The 18,888-nt window shown below is 39.8% G+C and overlaps 1 protein-coding gene across 5 annotated transcripts; it reads left to right on the top strand.

The window, feature by feature from the left end:
• Window positions 1-21: 21 nt before the first annotated feature.
• SYNGR4 (synaptogyrin 4) lies at window positions 22-18,618 on the top strand. 5 transcript variants are annotated; one of them, XM_082197128.1, is made up of 5 exons: window positions 22-227; window positions 2,231-2,372; window positions 3,840-4,077; window positions 9,755-9,891; window positions 18,355-18,618. In XM_082197128.1, exons 2-5 carry the CDS (start codon window positions 2,277-2,279, stop codon window positions 18,571-18,573), a joined length of 690 nt encoding a protein of 229 aa, XP_082053254.1. In that variant the 5' UTR covers window positions 22-227; window positions 2,231-2,276; the 3' UTR covers window positions 18,574-18,618. The 5 variants fall into 5 exon arrangements, with proteins under 5 accessions (XP_082053254.1, XP_082053256.1, XP_082053255.1 ...); XM_082197130.1 differs by having other exon boundaries at window positions 22-318; XM_082197129.1 differs by having other exon boundaries at window positions 23-215.
• Window positions 18,619-18,888: the final 270 nt, after the last annotated feature.

The raw sequence follows: 18,888 nt of genomic DNA, 5'->3' as shown, positions 1-18,888 counted from the left end.
TAGGATCCTCGCGCGCGCCGTCGCTCGCTCCTTTGGCGCCACGCCCTATACCAACCGTTCTTTTCCAACTGTCTTGCTGAGGCGGCGGCTGTCCGACCAGTCAGGCTTCGAGTTCGCTCACACGCTCTATTTGCTTTCCCCACCCTCCGTGCGCGGGGGCGCAAAAGGCGGGAAAATAACCTCCAAGTCTAAGGGAGTTTCTGAAGGGGTGGGAGGTGAGGAAGAAGGTGGGTTTATGAAGGATTTTTTTTTACAAAAGAGGAACTGAGATGTGGTAATACAGCGAGTTCCTCATCAGTTTTTGAGGAGGCGCAAGTGGTCAGTCCCCGTGATGCCAAGGAGCATATTTTTTTATTCCTATCAGAAAGGGCCATAATTGGGCTTTCATAATATCTCCTCACACCAATCCTGGGTAATAGTTCAGGTTGAAAGATAGGCACTCTTGCACAGCAATCCTGCGAGGTTAATAGCCAAGCAGGGATTTGAGCCCATGTCTCCTTATCTAAACCCAACACTCATTAAGCACCGCACTTGCTGGCTCCTGCTTTTGATGGAAATGGCCTCAATGAGTTTCATATTTACCAATGAATGTTTAAGATACATGCCACTTTGTTACTTGCCCCACTACTTTGAGGAATAATAATAATAATAATAATTTTTATTTATATCCCACCCTCCCCAGCTGAAGCCGGGCTCAGGGCGGCTAACAACAATAAAACAGTACAAAAGTACAGCACAAACACTCTAAAATCATTCATTATAAATTAATTCAATTAATGGGAAATGTCTAAATAGATAAGTTCTGATTTTGTTAATGGTGAAGGGGAAAAAGTCAAAGGATACAGCCAGGTTCACAACAAACCTATTTTGATGAGAAACAGTGAGAAATAAACTGCAGGCATGCTCTTTATGGCGGGGGTCAGGAAATGTATCCGTGCAATGTTTTGTTCTGTTTTTATAAGATGTGTGAAGCAGAAAATGCTTAAAAATACAGGAAAGTTAGAAGTCAAAACAATTCTCAAGAGTTTCATTTACTTGCTTGGAAAATCAATACATTAATTATGTGCAGAAAACAAAGACAGAAACTGGGGGAACACTTGTCTGCCATACAAAACAAGTTCAATTTTTGATCAGTGCTAGTTTGGCTGGTGGGGCTTCACGATGGTGTACGGTGTGCTGTGCAATAAGCTATTGCCCATGATTTTACTGAATAATTTCAAGAAGCTTGCTCAGATTCATTTTGTAAAATATAACTTTGGGGTAAATTTGGAGAAATGTTATTCAAGCCCATAATACTTGCACAATGCATGGGTAGCTCCAGTACATTAGGCCTGGAGCACATACTAGATTGGTCTGATCCAAAATGTTCATAGCCTGTCCATAATTTAGGCAATTATTTAAAGAGTAATTATCTCAGAAGAATTGCCATATGATGCTTGTGGAATCAAAAGACAGCAAGTATCAAAGGTTGGAATTCAATGTCTTGCTTTTCCAGTCAATTCCATCTGTGCAACACATCCACCCCCCCATTCTTCTGCTGTGTGTTGTTCTGGGGGTTCCCCCTAACTTTCCCCAGAACCAATTTCAGGGGGTGGAGGGGAGAGGAGAAGGGAAAGCCTTGTTGTGCAAGTGGAAGCTCTTGCACAGGGTTTCTGCTAAGGGCTGGTTAGCTGAATCCTTCCCAAGATCTGTAATAAAACTCCATAGTTCTCATTGAAAAATAAAAATGCAAATTTCTTACTACTGCAGTTTCAGGGCAATATATATATATTGGCAATTACATTAAATTTTGGTCAGTCTCATCCCAATGCACTATTACTTATTGCTTCATTAAGGTTTCCCAACCTTACGGGCTTTTAAAAAAGCAAATGAAGCACTGTCTGAACTGAACCACCCAATCAATTTAATCTTTACAAAACTTCAACTACATATCAGTTAAGATTATACATTTGCTTTGCTTCTTGGTAAATTCTAATCTAAACAGATATAGAGAAAAAAATTATTAAGTTAATTTTATTGACTTTACAGTGCTTTTGGCATGACAGTGGTCAGATACTCACCTTAGAGTCTGGTGATTGGGCGAGACCCTTGTAGGTCTCGGAAAGATGCCTTGATATACCATACTACTTTTGAATTTTCAGGTGTTGGTAGGTAGAAACTTAGTAGTGCTTTCCTGCCTCGTGCTTCTTTTCTAATCTATTTCATGTTTCCCAACTTTTGTTTCCCGCAGCTCTCAAAATCCAGCTTTGTTCTAGTGACAAAAAGGAAACTACAGAATGAGGAAAGTGATTACAACTTTGCGGGAATTCTCAGACCATGACCTGGTGCACTTCTTCATAAGACCTCAGATCATTGCTCGGATCCTGGCAGGGGTGAGAAAAAGTACAACAAAATCAAACACCAGTTCCATGACTTCTAAATTCAGGATCATATTTAGACATTTATTTGGTTTTGAATCAAACAATCCCTCCAGAATTACTTTCATTTTTTTTCTATTACAAACTATGAAATTCCAAAGAACATATCCCAGTACAACATGCATTGTTTGGACATCACCAGACAATTTCTGGGGCATTTATGCAATGGTTGTCCTATACCTGTGGAATATGCAAGTGTAAAATGCACCAACACCAACTTGCACTCATACACACACGCCATCCATCTACACAAAAGATGTACACAATTTCTGTTACCAACTAAGATCCAGTTCTTTGGTTTTATAAGCAGGGCAGCTTTTCCTAACCCCATGGCTAGATTGCCTCTACATGGACGAGCTTCTTCAAGCTTGAATGAAGCACTGAACTCAAGTGTCTCACAGCTCTCACATGGATGGGAGCAGGAGAGCTCCCGATATTATTTTCTGTCTCATTGAATCTCAGTTTAGCATGAGGTATGAATCAGGATACCTAATTTCAAACACACTCTGGTCAATTTCTAAATAAGCTAACTTGAAACCATAGGTTATGAAGCTGATTTACTAAACTAGCTGGGGTTTGTTTCAAATCAGAATTCCTTATTTGTACACAACACTAAGCCAAGATTCAGTGAAACTGATACTAAACTTGGCAGCTCTCTCCTCAGCTGTGGGGGAGTCTGGTTTTCCACTCAGGTTTGCTAAGTCTCATTCAAGTTGCACTAAACCATGCAAATGTAGCCCATGTTCTTCCATCAACCTCATTTACCATACAATTTCCATTATATGAACCAGAGTTATGTACCAGTTGTATTCCCATGGGCGTAGCCAGGTTTTTTTGGGGGGCAGGACTTTTTGGGGGGCAGAACTCACGTGATTGGTCAGTTAGTAAAGTATTTCTATTGTTTTATTTGATAGGGGGAGCAGCTGCCCCCCTTGGCTAAGCCTATGTGTGTTCCCCATGATAGTTTTGGTTTGTGTAAAGAGTTTATACAAATCTCTGACTTTTGTATATTTTCCATGCTATTAGTAAGAGTGATGTTGGTACTACTTACATTGCTTTTTTTTTTTAATAGTAACCAGCCCCTAGCATCTAGGCAGTGTAGTATGTTTTGGATTTGCTTCTAAATTCAAAAGCTTTTTATGAACAGCATGATTATTTTCCAAAAATGTAAGCAAAAACTGCCCAAGTCTGCTAAGAACCTGAGACTTTCACTTGAGATATATGTGGGCCATGGTTAGGAAGAGCAGAGAATTAGACTTACTTATTTTCATCTCAATGCATACACTATGGGATTTAATTATTGGAGAGGACACAAAGGCAAGATGGGTTGATTGTAAATATAGGCAAGTGTTTTAAATGAGATATAATATGGTATCTCAACAACAATCATACTTAACTCTTTCTTGCTTTCGCCCTTCCCAGGTTTTATCCCTGACTATATTTGCCTCCTTGGTGACTGAAGGTTATCAGAACCTGACAAATTCTTCCCAACTACATTGTGTTTTGAATGATAATGGGACAGCCTGCTGCTACGGCATCACAGTTGGCATACTCGCTTTCCTCCATTGTCTTCTCTTTTTGGGTTTTGATGTCTATGAACCTTCCATTACAACTCACAAATTCAAATATACCATCCTTGTCCTGGATGTCACCTTCTCCAGTGAGTTGACTTCCTTTCTTCCAAAGCCATGGGATAGAGTTTTGATATATGTGATTAGTAGATTGTGAAGCCCTGACACAACCAGATGCAAAACCAGCATAATCGTATATTCTAACCCCTGTTGTGTCCCAAAACTAGTTTACATCACTGTAGCTATTATTTACTATACTTCCTACCACCACTTCTTGCTGTGTCTCAGCAAACCAACCAGCAGTTTCCCCAATGTATCAGCCTCAGTTGCTTTCCCATTTATCCCACTGCAGCTCTTTGCCAGTTGATAGTGTTTGGTACTCTGCTTTATCTGTCCCAACAGCCAAGGTGGTGGAGCCAAAGTGACAGACCTAATTATATGATTGCCATTCTGAAGGCACTGTAGCTTGTTTCCTATATAAATCAACTCAGTTATTGAAATCTGCTCCAGAGACCCTGCTTTGGGTCCCCTTGCTGTTAACAGTGCAAAGGGAGGGGGCTTATCTAAGACCTCCTTAGTGTGGAGGAAAAGAAAAGAAACCTAAGATCCAAATTATTCTATATTCACTTTTAACAATATGTAGTATGTATCATTATGTACATACATATTTTCCGTAAGAAGCAGAAGCTATCCATGGGTGGGTTATTCCTTCCATTTTCTGGGTAGACAAGGCTATATAAATACCTTCAAGCTTATTTGTTTGGTGAGAGGAGATCTACCATTTATGGTCCTGTCTGCTTTGCAATGATGAACTTCCAGATGGTTGCTGTTTTGCAGTGGGATTCACTTGGCATATCTACAAATTCAGTTTGTGCAAGTAAAATGGATTTTGTGCTCTTATGCAGTAAACCTGCTTTTGAAAAAAATCCAAAACTTTCTGGGTTAATGGAAGTGATGGGAAAACAAACGGGAAAATACGAGGTAACAGTTGCTTAATACAGCACTATAACCTCCCTGCAAACAAATCAAAATGAATGCTTAATAAACCGGACTTTGTGTAACATCTCCACAAACGTTATGCAAACAAATCAGGATGAATTATCAATAACTATATTCATCTATAAGCAACCTCTGGCAGGGAGTGCTAATCACCAGTGGTTAATAACCAGCTGCTCAGAAAAGTTACCTCAGAATACTGAAAGCTAAAGCTCTGCAGTCTTCAAGAACTAGGTTGGAGCAGTATTAGCTGATTGTCAAGGGCATGGAAATATGGCTATGTCTCCTCAAGGTGCTAGTGGAGATCCAACAATAACTGGATTTATTGGTCAGTTTTTCTTACCAAATGCAACTCACAGCAACTTACAACCAAATAAACAGAAACACACAAGATATACATTAAACAAAAAAGTACGTTAAAACAACACATTAAAAATACCCCACTACCACAGTTGTCTTATATTCCTTTCCCCATCTCTTTAATAACAGTCCCTCACATATGTGCCTTACCCTAGCAGCATTTTTTGCACAGGTTTCCACCTTTCCCCACTCCCACACAGAATTATCAGAATCACATGTCAAAGCTTAACTACATCTGCAGGAGATTGAGGCGTTGAGGTACTCTGCCATCATATTCAGGTAGGGAAGGGGAGGAGTACCTCTGTGAAACCCTAGAGAGCTGCTAGTAGAAACCCTGAGCTGGATAAATAAATGGTCTTAGTGGGTGGGGAAACCTAAGGCCAGGGAGCCAAATCCAGGCCACAACCCTCACTGGCCCTGTTCTGCACCCTCAAGTGTTTTTGTCTGGCTAGAATGTGCGTTTCCATGAACCTATAGTGCTTTTCACTTGCCTGGGTGATGGGTAGAGAGGCGTGTATATGTGTAAATAGTTGACTTGTGTGTGGTTGAAATGTAGCCTATTGTACAAAGGCAAGGGAAGAGTCGCATATGTTACTCTGGCCACTTTTTGCCTTTGTCCCCACTCACAACTGGTCCCAAAGGTTGCCCATGAGGGAATGTGGCTATTGTACTACAAAAGGTTCCTGTAAAATATGTGAAAGAATCCATGCTGCTGATGGGCACACTGACTGCCTTCTTCTACAATACTGATTGAGTATTGTATTGCCTTCTTGTACCTCTGCCTGTTGTTTCATTTCTTGATGAGTGAATCCCTGTGCTGGGGAGTTCACAAAAGACAACAGACAAAACATGGAGACAGACAAGGAAACAATAAGAAAATACCAGTTCCATACAAAATGCTGTCATTTCCACATGCTGTCTTATCTGTTGCTGTCAGACTTATTGGACAAGCATGATCACAGAAAATGAGTGCTTCAAGTAGGGCAATGAGTTGGCATTATATATCTGAATGAAACATTTTTCAGGTCCTGGCTTTTGGCAACTCATCAGTGCTCAATACAGCTCCAGAAATGCCACTGAGCCATCTCATCTGGTTTTTTTGCCTTCCATCTGTACTGCCTGTCAAAGATCTCCACACCTTCTGTCAGATTAAGCTATTGAGTACATTGCCTTCCCACCCCACTGGGTATTCATTTTAGGCCCTCTTTATCCCTAGAAAATATATTGGTCAAATTAATTACTTTTGCCCTATATGTTGTTCTGTGCCAGTACAAATCTAGCATAGTTTCTTTATCTCGGAACCAAACAATAAAGTTGAGTTCACTTTAGGTATAGTATAGTATAGTATAGTATAGTATAGTATAGTATAGTATAGTATAGTATAGTAAGGTATAGTTTAAAGTATAGTTAAACCACATCAAAAGGAAATACATTTTACTATGTAAACATAAAATCCAGCAAAAGAAAGGTCAGATGTTTCGGTGATTTCCTCAGGAGTGCAATAGATAATACTACCAAATTTGTAAGGAAAAGCAATACATTCTTTTGCCTCTGTGTTTAAAGCCATATCTCTAATAATTAAAGATTAGTAGAGGCCAGATTATCCCACACCTGCTTATTTTGGGGCTCTTGCCTCTAAAACATCTGGCACAAGTCTTATTTGAGATAGGATGTTTGGCTGGCTGGACCATAAACAAAGCTGATGCAATCTGGCAGCTTTCCTTTTCTCCCTTATTGTTCATCAGCTACAAAGGCAAAAGCTCCTTTTAATACACCTGTCAATTGTGCAGTGTTTGTTTTAGGGAATGATTGCCCTTCTGATCCCTGAAGGCAGTTGGTTTATCCATGAATGCAGGAGCTTTTATTAAATTTAGATTTTGCTGACTTAGTTCTGAAGCTGCTATAATGCTGCTGCTGCTGCAGTTTAGAGCCACCTTCTCAATTTCTCACTATGAGATTGGTCAGGTTTTGGAATGTAACAAGAGCCCAGCTGGAACAAATAAAAGGCCCATCTAATCCAGCACCCTGTTCTCACAGTAGCCAGCCTATGGGAATCCCACAAGCAGGACATGAGTGCAGCTGTGCTCTCCTGCAGCTGATATTCAGAGGCATGCTGCCCCTGATAATGCAGGTAATTTAGTTGCCATGGCTAACAGCCGTTGATAGAGGTCTTAAAAGGTAAAGGGACCCCTGACCATTAGGTCCAGTCGTGGCCGACTCTGGGGTTGCGGCGCTCATCTCGCTTTATTGGCCAAGGGAGCCGGCGTACAGCTTCCGGGTCATGTGGCCAGCATGACTAAGCCGCTTCTGGCAAACCAGAGCAGGACATGGAAACGCCGTTTACCTTCCCGCTGGAGCGGTACCTATTTATCTACTTGCACTTTGACGTGCTTTCGAACTGCTAGGTTGGCAGGAGCTGGATCCGAACAACGGGAGCTCACCCCATCACGGGGATTTGAACCGCCGACCTTCTGATTGGCAAATTCTAGGCTCTGTGGTTTAACCCACAGCGCCACCTGCGATAGAGGTCTAACTTGTCATTAATTTGTCTAAACCTCTTCAAAAGCCATTGAAGTTGGTGGCCATTGCTACATTTTGTGGTAGTGAAGCACACTATGAGATATGTAAAAAAATACTTCCTTTTGTTTGTCCTGCTGAATCTTCCTACATTCAGTTTCATTGGATGACTTTAGGTTCTGATATTATGGGGTGAGGGACTTCTGTCTATCCACTTTCTTCACATAATGCATAATTTTATACATCTCTATCATGTCCCCCATACCTTTTTAAAACTGAACAGCCTCAAAAAATGTAACTTTTCCTTGTAGGAGAGTTTTTCCAGCCTCGTGATAGTTTTGTTTGCCCAAAGCTTTTCCCGCACTGGAATATACCTTTTGAAGTGCACCAAGCAGAACTGTACATAATATTCAGAGTGTGGTCACACTTGTATCACAGCACTACATGTAATATTTATGATTTTATTTTCAATCCCTTTCCTAATGATCCCCAACATGGAATGCGCCTTTTTCACAGCTACTGAATACTGAGGTGACATTTTCATTGAGCTGTTCATCATCACTCTGAAGATCTCTTTACTGGTCAGTTACCAGTCACCACTAATTCAGTTTCCATAAATCTTTATGTGAAGTAAGGATTTTTGTCCCAGTGTGCATCACTTAAACTACTTTACTTTGAATTGCCATGATAATATTTATTTAGTTACTATTTTATTTATTACATTTATATACCACCTTTTTCTTCCAGGGAGCTCAAAGTGGTGAACATGGCTCTCCTCCCCATTTCATCCTCACAACCACCCTGTGAGGTAGGTTAGGCTGAGAGTCAGTGGCTAGCCCAAGGTTACCCAGTGAGCTTCATGGCTGAGTGGGGATTTTAACCCTGCTATCCCAGGTCATAGCCCTACACTTTAACTACAATACCATTCACAGAATTTGGAGAGATTATTTTGGAGCTCCTTATAATCCATTTTTGCTCTTACTACTCTGAACATTTGGGTGTCATCAGCAAATGGGGCCACCTCACTGCTAGCCTCTAACTGCAGTTCATTTATGAATAAGTTGAAAAGCATCAGTCCCAGTATAACTTTTTGGGGACCCTACTTTATACATCCCTTCAATGATAGAACTATCCATTTATTCCTGCTCTCCATGTCATGTTCCTACTGATCCAAACAGGTCTTACAGTCTGCTTATTGCTAAGCTTACTTGGTGAGGGACTTTAACAAAAGGTTAACAGCTTTGTGTGTTGTTTTTGTTTTACAATCAAGCAATATATAATTTTTATGAAATTACATAAATAAAGACATAAATAATCTCTATCCATATGCTTACTGACATTTTTAAAGAACTCTAAAATGTTGGTTAGAGGGAACTTACATTTATGAAAGCCATGCTGGTTCTTCTTGGGCAACATTTGTTTTTTATATGCTTCTATCTTTAATAATATTTTCTACCAGTTTTTCTGGAAAAAACGTTAGCCTAACCACTCTGTAATTTCCCTGGTCCTCTCTGGATTCCTTTTTTTAAAATTGGGGTTACATTGCCCATTTCTCAGGGTTGCCTATGTCCTCTTTTTCCAGGATATGCCCTCTTTTTTATGAGTAGAGTCGTCATAGTGAGCCATAGTTAAAAGTAGAAGTTGGCAAATGTGTCCTTTTTTTGCTCTTCAAAATGTGGCAACCCTACATTTGCTATATTTTACAGCAAGGATATCCAGAGAGAATAACTTTTATCAGTTAGGAAGAACAGAGCAGTACGGTGAACACCAGAGGCTACTGAACCTTATATTATCTTATTCACCAGTTAGCACAAAAAGTCCTGCTCTAAAATGAAGCTTCATTTGAGTTTTTAACTGTTTGTATCGCATTCTAACCTCTTATTTTCTCCTCAGTTATCTGGACATGCCTGTGGTTTGTTGGGTTCTGCTTCCTAGCTAATCAGTGGATCAGATCGACAAGCCACTACCTGCTGGGAACTGGTGCTGCCCGAACCAGCATCACCTTTGCTGTCCTCTCCGTTCCATGCTGGGTGAGTCAGTCAAGTACTCCCCTTTTATTTCAGAGTAACGAGAAAGCCTGCTGAGTCAGCAACATAAGAGGGGTCCCTCCCTGCAGAGTGTCAATCGAAAAGGCAAACCCATCTTATCAAAGCCAAAGTTGATCCCTTCCAAGAAGCAGGTGGCACATACCCTAGTTATTTAAGGAGAAGAGGGTGATGCCATAAGGGGCACTATTTTTCCTTTTATATAGTGAATGTTATTCCCCCCCCCCCTGAAATGTCGTATGATAAGCCTAATTCTCTTTAGCATGTACACACAATTTTTTAAATCAGAGAGTGTTTGATCAAGAAACAGGCAGTGAAGCTACATTTTAGCTGGCATGAAGTGGCATATAACAAGACATAAAAGTCCTTTCTGGGGAGGAAAGGTAGGTGGCTAGTCAAAGTTCAGTTAATACTGAGAAAGTGAGCTCGGGGCAGAGTCAGGCCTAGGCCAGGCCAGTTGTCTTTTGCTAATTGCAGCCTCCAGTTGTGGGTCCTTGGCAGTATAAGTGCTTCTCTGAGACAGGTGTGTCTGTCGTCCAAAGGTGTTCTCTGCAGTGGTTGCTGGTGTGTTTGGCATAAGGTAAAGGTGAAGGGGACCCCTGACCATTAGGTCCAGTCGTGGCCAACTCGGGTTGTGGCGCTCATCTCGCTTTATTGGCCGAGGGAGCTGGTGTACATGACTAAGCTGCTTCTGGCGAACCAGAGCAGCGCACGGAAACGCAGTTTACCTTCCCACCAGAGCAGTACCTATTTATCTACTTGCACTTTGACGTGCTTTTGAACTGCTAGGTTGGCAGGAGCAGGGACCAAGCAACGGGAGCTCATCCCATCACGGGGATTCGAACAGCTGACCTGATCAGCAAACCCTAGGCTCTGTGGTTTAACCCACAGTGCCACCCACGTCCCTTAGTGTTTGGCATATGGCATTTGACATATGGCAGTGTAAAATGTGTGAGAATGTTGTACATAGTACTTCCTGGAGTGCAAGGCCTAATCCCTTTAAGCATATACAGGTATACTAAAGCTGCGTTAATGCAAACTAGTGCTGTATTACTGTTTAAATGCACTCAGTTTAGAGTTTGTGCATTAGAATGGCTGCCAAATTGATTTACGGTGGCAGAAGAACATTTCAAATCATTCCCAGGAAATGAGAGAAAAAAGAGTGTTGGTCTAACGTCAGCTTTTGGTAACATTGACATTTTTAGAACCATACAGTAGACAATTCAGATTAGCAGTTTATTGACTGGACTAGCAAATGGAAGAAACAAGACAAATAGATTGTTAGCAAAGTTAATCCAAGAAAAAAATCTTGAAGCAAAAAAATATTAGGATTATGCAGGTCAGAAAGTTCCAAGTTTCTGCCACTGGCCGCCAAGGCAATGTAAAGAAGCTAATCTTTCCTGACATTTCCTCCTACAGAATCATATGGTTAGAGATGGAGTACTTAATTACAAGTGTTGCTAATAGAAACCCACTGCTGAATATGGCTAGAGTAGCTGGTGAATTATAGCCACAGCAGCAGTAGCACCATTTTCTTTTAACTCTTAGTTGATAGCAAGATTTACTGTTTCAATCCAGCTTTGGGGTTAAATGCACCATAAATTGGCCATAAAATTAAAATACCTTGGAATAGCATTAAGCATGGCACCACTTGCAAGTAAAAAATAAATAAATAAAACCTTCATTGAAAACCTTAATTTTTCAAATAAGTAATATAGTTTAAAAAAATCAGGATCAAGAATGAACTTCAGTGTACAGTGCATAATACCTACAAGAAAGGAGTGTGTGTGGTCTATTTGACCCCACAGTTGTTGGTTTTTTAAATGTTCCATTAGCATACAGTTATGTTAGTATAATACAATACTGCAATAATGAGTTGTTAATTATCTGCAACAACAAATTTTGCAGAAGGTGCAACTGTAGCTCACACAACCTACATATTTACCACATTTTACAACTGCATGGTCTAGATAAAATCATGAAGCACATGATTTCTGCAATTTTCTGTCACTACTTCAATCACAGAGGTGGCATCTGCCCCTTTTGTGGGTGTCAGCCATAGCAAACCATATCAGATCTGAAGCTGCCTTTCTTTGAATAGTCCCAGGCAAGCTGGCTATGTTTCTTGATTCAATCACGGTTTGTTAAACTCCAGGCCCAAGTCTACTACAAAGCTACATCTTTCATCACATCCACTGCATTGTTGGTTGTTCAATTGCTAAAGAATGCAGGCATTTAAATGGGCATTATCTTCTGTATTTGAAGGGAACACTATTGGCCACAATTTGATTATGATTTTTAATGTTAAATGCAGCCCATCTGGTTATACCAAGACTATGTCTTAGGATTTGATTTGTTGTCTGAGATAGCTGTATCTATGGATTTAAGAAAGGTGGATCACTGCCATTCCTTTACTTGGCAGATAACTTACAAATGTCAAATCTTTTGGAAAACTGCTGTTGATATTTCTTGATTTATGGACAAGGAATAGAACCCTGCATAAGTAGGGATTCCCCTGTATGTGTGAAGGGATATGGAATGGGCCACACACATCACCTTATATAATCTCAAGCACACAAATGTGTCTCAGTGCATGGGAGAAAACTTGGTTTGCAACTTTTCTGCAGAATGCAGTTTTCACAATTAACAGTGTTGTATGAGCAATGTGCTACCTTAATGCCATTTGCCTGTTCCTTGCTCTGAAGTATGTGTGTGCTTGTCAAAGAAAAAGAATTATTGTAATAGACAGTTATTGACTCACACTTGCGTTCATGAAAGGGTTAACCTGAGCTCAAGTTGTCAGTACGGGTTGAGCTTAGCCCCATTCCTTTCCTCAATTTTCTCTTTCTGCTTTCTGGAACAAGCAAGAAGCTATATGACCCATGGTTCCCAGTTGCAAGAAAAACCAAGTGAACAGAATCTCTCTAAAAATGGATTTATAAAGCCTGCATCTTTCAAATATACCGGTAATCAAGTTTTAATGTGCTTTGAGCAATTGTCATTGTGTTCACTCTGCTACAAGACAGTATGTATCTCTCTTCCAAATCTCTATCTCTTAACAGAAACCCTCTGCCCCAACCAATGTTCATCACTATCTGAGAATGGGCCATCTGAATGGGCCCACTACCCTTACAGGGGGAAATTGCTGCTACTAGTCCAGCTTCATCAAATAATGGTTCAACCATGGCAAGGGAGTGCACTGCACTCCCTCCTACCTTCAGACCATCCCTCAAATCACATGGGGGAAAGACAACATCAAGGGTGCGTCCTGTCCAGTATGTTGGACCAATGGTCATTTGAAACAGCCCCATGGTTGAGGCCACAAAGTCCATGCCAGCTCAACAGTAGCCTTTGCTTGGATGTTGAAGTCACTCAGAAGTATTCTCTAGGGGTCCTCCAAAAACGTGGATCTAGAAAACTTGGTATTTGTGGCCCTAGAAGATTAGGAGAAATATCATAGGCAACTAATCCTTCCAAAAGATATATAGCAAGTATATGTACATATAATAACTAAAATTATGATGCAGGTAGAACAGTTTGGGTCACTTTGAATAGGAAACAGTTCTTTGCTGCTAGTATCTGAAGTTGCTGGTTCATAATTAAGGGAATCCAGCCCATACTCTAAGCCTAATATAGTTTACATAAGGGGTGCCTAGTATTTAAAGCACATAAAGAGAAAAGAAAGCTCTTGCCTACTCTGCTTTAGTCCTGAGGACTCAATACATTTCTACCAATTTTAGTAGTGAAGAAAACTGCCTCAGAACTGAGCTCTTTGGTGTATGTTTATTCCTTCATTCCTTGTGGAACTGAGTGACTCACACTTCCCATCAACAAGCTGTAGAATTAATCAGGAGGAGCCTTCATATAGAAGCAGTTGCAGCAGGCCTTCATTTACAATCTGGCACAGAATGAGCCCAAGCAATTCAAGACCCAGTCCAGCCTGCGGCTGGAGTTTGTTAGATCCGGAAGGCTGAGCAGCTAACAAAGATTTTAACTCCAGCAGGGACCATTGGTAATGTCTAACCTGACCCCCTGTCAAGCATAGGGCAATTGAATTCCCTCTGCTAACCGTAGCAACCCACTAAGTAGAATTTGCAGAAAGCACACCTTTGACCAAAGTCGTATTTTACAACTGCAATGAGAAACTGGAGGATTTGCAGTCAGTTTTTTTTATCAATAATGAGGAGAGGTGATCACAGTAGATTTAAGGACAGTTACCAAAACACTGAAAACAGAGTGCCCCATTTTGAATCTTTTTACAGTGGAAATATAAAATTTCATTTTAAAATATTATTTGTTTTCCAAGAAAAATCAAACTTGCATATTTTTATAATATTTTATTAATACTTTTTATTGAGTTATATTGCAAATACATACAAATCAAAACTTTTAAACGTGAAAAGAAAAAGGATTTTAAAAGGTTGCAAAGAACAAAAGCAGAAATTTAAATAATTTACATAAACTAATACAATTAAATCTTAATGAAGATAAGAAAAAAATCATAGATGGAACAACGTTAATTTATTCATTATTAAACTAAGACTTTGCAAACCAAATGCATACACTTTAAACAGTTACCTCTTACATATCGTCTGTTTTCCTAAGAAGCTAACACTTCTTAGGTATTTCATTTTTCATATTCTTTTGTTCTTTGGACATCCGTCAGTCTCACAACAGTTAATTATTCCTAATTAAAACCAACTTATCTGTATTTCAGTACCTCCCTCATCTTGGTATCAGGGAGCTTTTTACCTTTGCAGGGTTATTCTGGACACAACCAGATCTTCACTGCTGGACCTTGACTCATCAGATATTTATTTAGGTACTCCCATTCTTTCTTAACTGTGTTATTTGACTTGTCTCTTATTATATCAGTCAGCTTCGCGAGTTCCAAGTGCTTGCTCAGCTTACACAGCCATTCCTCTTTGATGGGTATGGGTTCCTCCTTCCAGTATTTAGCCACCAATATTCTTGCTGCTGACGTAGCATAGATAAATAGTCTTATTTTATCTTTAGGGAAATTGTTTGTCAAAATTCCCAGAAGAAATGCTTCGGGGTTTTTTGCAAAAGATTTTATTAATACTTACTGTAATATACTACATTAAAAAACAAGCCTAAAGAAACAGAAGAATGCAAAGTCCTCTCTCACAGGTAGATCTTAACTCTTGTTCAACACAGAAAGAGGTAAACCCTCCCAGCTCTCACCTGGTTTCCCTCTCTTCTCCCAGCCTTCCACCCTGGAAGATCTTCCCTTCCTTGCCTTTCACTCAGGGTCCTTCACCAACTATCCATCACCGTCATCTGCTTGCAATCCCCTTCTTAACCCAGAGTAGACAACAAGAAGCAAAAACACAAAAGCAAACCAAATAATTGGGTTGCCATATTTTGAAGAGCAAAAAAGAGGACACATTTGCCAACTTCTACTTTTAACTATGGATCGCTATGATGACTCTCACTTTACATGAAAAAGAGGACATAGGAAAATCCTAAGAAAAGTAACAAAAAGATAAAAGTAATAAAAGAATGAGAAAATAGTAAAGGAATAAAAGATAAAGAAATAAATAGGACTTCCAATTTTCCAACTGTCAGTTGTATGTATAAGAGTCATTCAAAGTACTCAAAATGTTTACTCCAGGTCTTCGGGCATCTGGAATGCATTGATTTTTTTCTTCCACACAAAATGTCTAAAAGAGGTTCTCCAATTACTATTACAGATAAAAGTCAACAATAAGTCTTCCTCCAGTCCAGCGTAACAACTTTACTTCCAATACTGAAAAACAATAAATCGTCAATCTTTATTCCCTCAAGAATCTATTCGCTGTGGCCATATATTGAGACAGTGATTCATAGTTATTTACTTCTATTTTATTTTCAGCCCTCTAGTGCTGCCTCTTCTTAAGCCAGCAGTAGGGTCTTATTTCAGATGTGCCTTTTAACCATTTAACCAGCAAACAGAAAACTTGTCATAATTTATAGCTGTTTCAGAAGTAATTGAAGGAAGGAAGGTTTGCCCTAGGGACTGATCCCTAGGGTTATTAAGTGGTGTTTGGGCAAGATTTTGATTCTTCCACTCCCTGATCACTTACCTGTCCAGGTTACTTGAAGGTTCCTTGGTCCCATGACGAGACAGCAGCCCTTCCATAGCATTGGAAATTAATCAGTTATCTCTGTTCCCCCAATGGCTTTCATTAATCACTATCTAATTATCACTGTTGATGGAGTTTTGACAGGAGACGTCTAATCAGCCATGATTCTGATCCAGAAGTCCCAGTCTTTTCCCCAAAATTCTAATACTGTATGCTTATCGAGAAGCAAAATAGTACAGCTGTTCTCTTGCTTACCTAACACAAACACTGTACTAGAATACCATTTTGTATTCTGATATTTGCCTCCCTCAACTGTTTACTTCCTCAAGGTTCACCCACACATCCCTTCCAAGCTTCCTTCATCTCCCAAAACCCACTTGCCAGTTCCCTGAGAATATCCTGAACAATTCAGCTCAATCAGGTGACCGCAGATACTAGTATAAAAAAGGATTTAAAACTTATCTCAAACAACTTTCTTCACACCATGCACAATTTTATACACTTCTCTCATGCCTTCTCTTACTTGCCCTTTTCCAGCTCTACAATACACCTTTTATGTTACGGATTTTGTATGTGATGCCAATAAAAGGTTTGATGATGAATATACTTTTTGAGATGCAACGACCAGAAATCTACACAATATTCAAGTGTAGCATTAAAATATTAGTAGGGAGGTGTTTTATCCCTTTCCTAATGATTCCTAGCATGTACCACCTTTTCCCCAGCTAGAATATTGTGTAGATTTCTAGTTGGGAAGGGGGAATGACTAGGGGGTCCTAAAGTTGCAGCAACTCCCTCATGAATAAAGGTTACCTTTTTAGGGCTGTTTGGTTCAGGAAAAGGGTTGTTTTAATTGAGCTATCATCATGACCCCAATATGTCTTTCCTGGTAAGTCATTGCCAGTTTATATTCAGTTTTTTTGCTTGAATGTGAATCATTTTATAGTTGCTTGCATTGAACTGTGCTTGCCATTCTGATGCCGTCACCAGGTGTGGAGAATGCCTTTTGCATCTCTTTGTTTTTATCATTCTGAGTAATCTGGTGTCATCCACAAACTTGACTACTTCACTGTTCACCCCTATCTCCAGGTTATTTATACACAAGTTGAAAAGTACAGGTCTCAATACTGGGGGCTTTCTACATCTCTCTGTGAGACCTGTCCATTTATTCCTATCCTATTTCCTGTTCCTTTAACTAGTTACTAATTCATAACTGAACAAGTCCCCTGATTGCTAAGTTTACTTTGGACCTTTCAATGAAGAACTTCTTAAAACCTGAAAATCCAAGTATACAATGAGCACTGGAATCCCCATAAATATTTTCTTGTTTGCACAAAGAACTTCAAAAGATCAGTGAGATAGGACTTACCTTTGCAGAAATCATGTTGACTCTTCAACTTGTTATTCAATATGCTTGATAATTTTATCTTTAATAATGCTTTCCAGCAATTTCCCCAAAGCATATTAACCATGTAATTTCCCAATCCTCCAGTATGGAAGCCAATCTTAGGGACCAGTTACAAAATCAGTACTTCTACATTTGATTTTTAAAGATATTTTAGATGGATAGAATTTCCTCTGACAAGCCAGATACAAAAAATTCATTCATCGGCTGCTTATCCTCCTGAAGCATACCTCCAACTCCCACCATCCTGAGGTTCAGCTGCCTCTGTATTTGGTTTCCTGCTTATGATGTATTTAAAGCATTTGCTATTGTTGGGATCAATATTCAGTCATGTTCGTCAAATTATTTTCCCCACCCCAACCCTTATTGTCTACTTGCATGTCTTTTGTCAGTTTGTCTTTCTTTTCGTTCTCCACAATTTGGCAACACTTTCATTTTCAGAAGGAAGCTTTCCTGTGGCTAATGGCTTTCATGATTATGTTTGTTAACCACACTACCATCTTCTTGAAGTTATTGGTATTTTTGTAGTATATGCATTTGAGCTAAGCTTTTATTGTTGAAGATTTGTATAAACTCCCAAGTGCTTTGGAGAGGTCAAACTTTCTTGACTGACTTTTGCTTCAACTTCCTTTTTACCCTCCTTTTAAAGACATTTCTTCTTTGAAGTCAAATATTACTTTTGCTGGACATTTCTGACAATTTTCTTTTTGCATACATGTTGAATTTGATAGTGCTGCAGTCAATGTTCCCAACTGGTTGAACACTTAATGTCTTGTACCATATTGTCCTCACAAGTGACTTTCTAAAGGCCAATACATTTCAAGTCCATGACTGTGCTGTGGTTTTAATCCACATCTTCTGGAGCTAACCATTGCCCTTCACTTTCTCTTTAAATAGTTTGTGCCATTTTCACAGTTGCATACAAGTGCCTGATCCACCACCTATTCTCTCCCACAGGTGTACCTGGCCTATGTGGCTCTGAAAAACCTGCAGGCTGAGCCACCTGTTCCTTACAAGCGGACCTTGGATGAAGGATCTGTTGCATTGACCACCCTTTCATCTTCCACTAGCACTTCCCTTCCAAACAATATGGGTTACCCTGAAAATGTGGGTGTAGCCTCCTATCCATCCACTCCTGTACCCCACCGGCTGACATTAATGAATACTGATGACTAAGCAATTATTAATTTCACAGTAAATAAAAAGGGGATAGAAAGAGAATTTATTGCCAAACATGAACATTTATTTTATATGTGTAAATCTGTTTCCGCTAAAGTTGAGCACCATGAAAAATAGGGAGACCAACCACCTCCTAAGCACAATAAGAACATGGGGCCACAGCTTCACAAAAGAAGTGGGTGCTCACCCACTCACCATTCCCATTGTCTAGGCTTGCCCAGCTTCTGCAGCACTAGCTGTTAATTTTAGCCCTTTAAAGCCAGGATTAACTGTAAGAATAGTCCCACACTGCTACTTCTATATGAACTGCAC

The sequence above is a fragment of the Podarcis vaucheri genome, assembly GCF_965113315.1.
Source record: "Podarcis vaucheri genome assembly, chromosome: 13".
NCBI lineage: Eukaryota > Metazoa > Chordata > Lepidosauria > Squamata > Lacertidae > Podarcis > Podarcis vaucheri.
The sequence above is the reverse complement of the archived record's forward strand: the minus strand, read 5'-3'. Positions and strand labels throughout refer to the sequence as shown.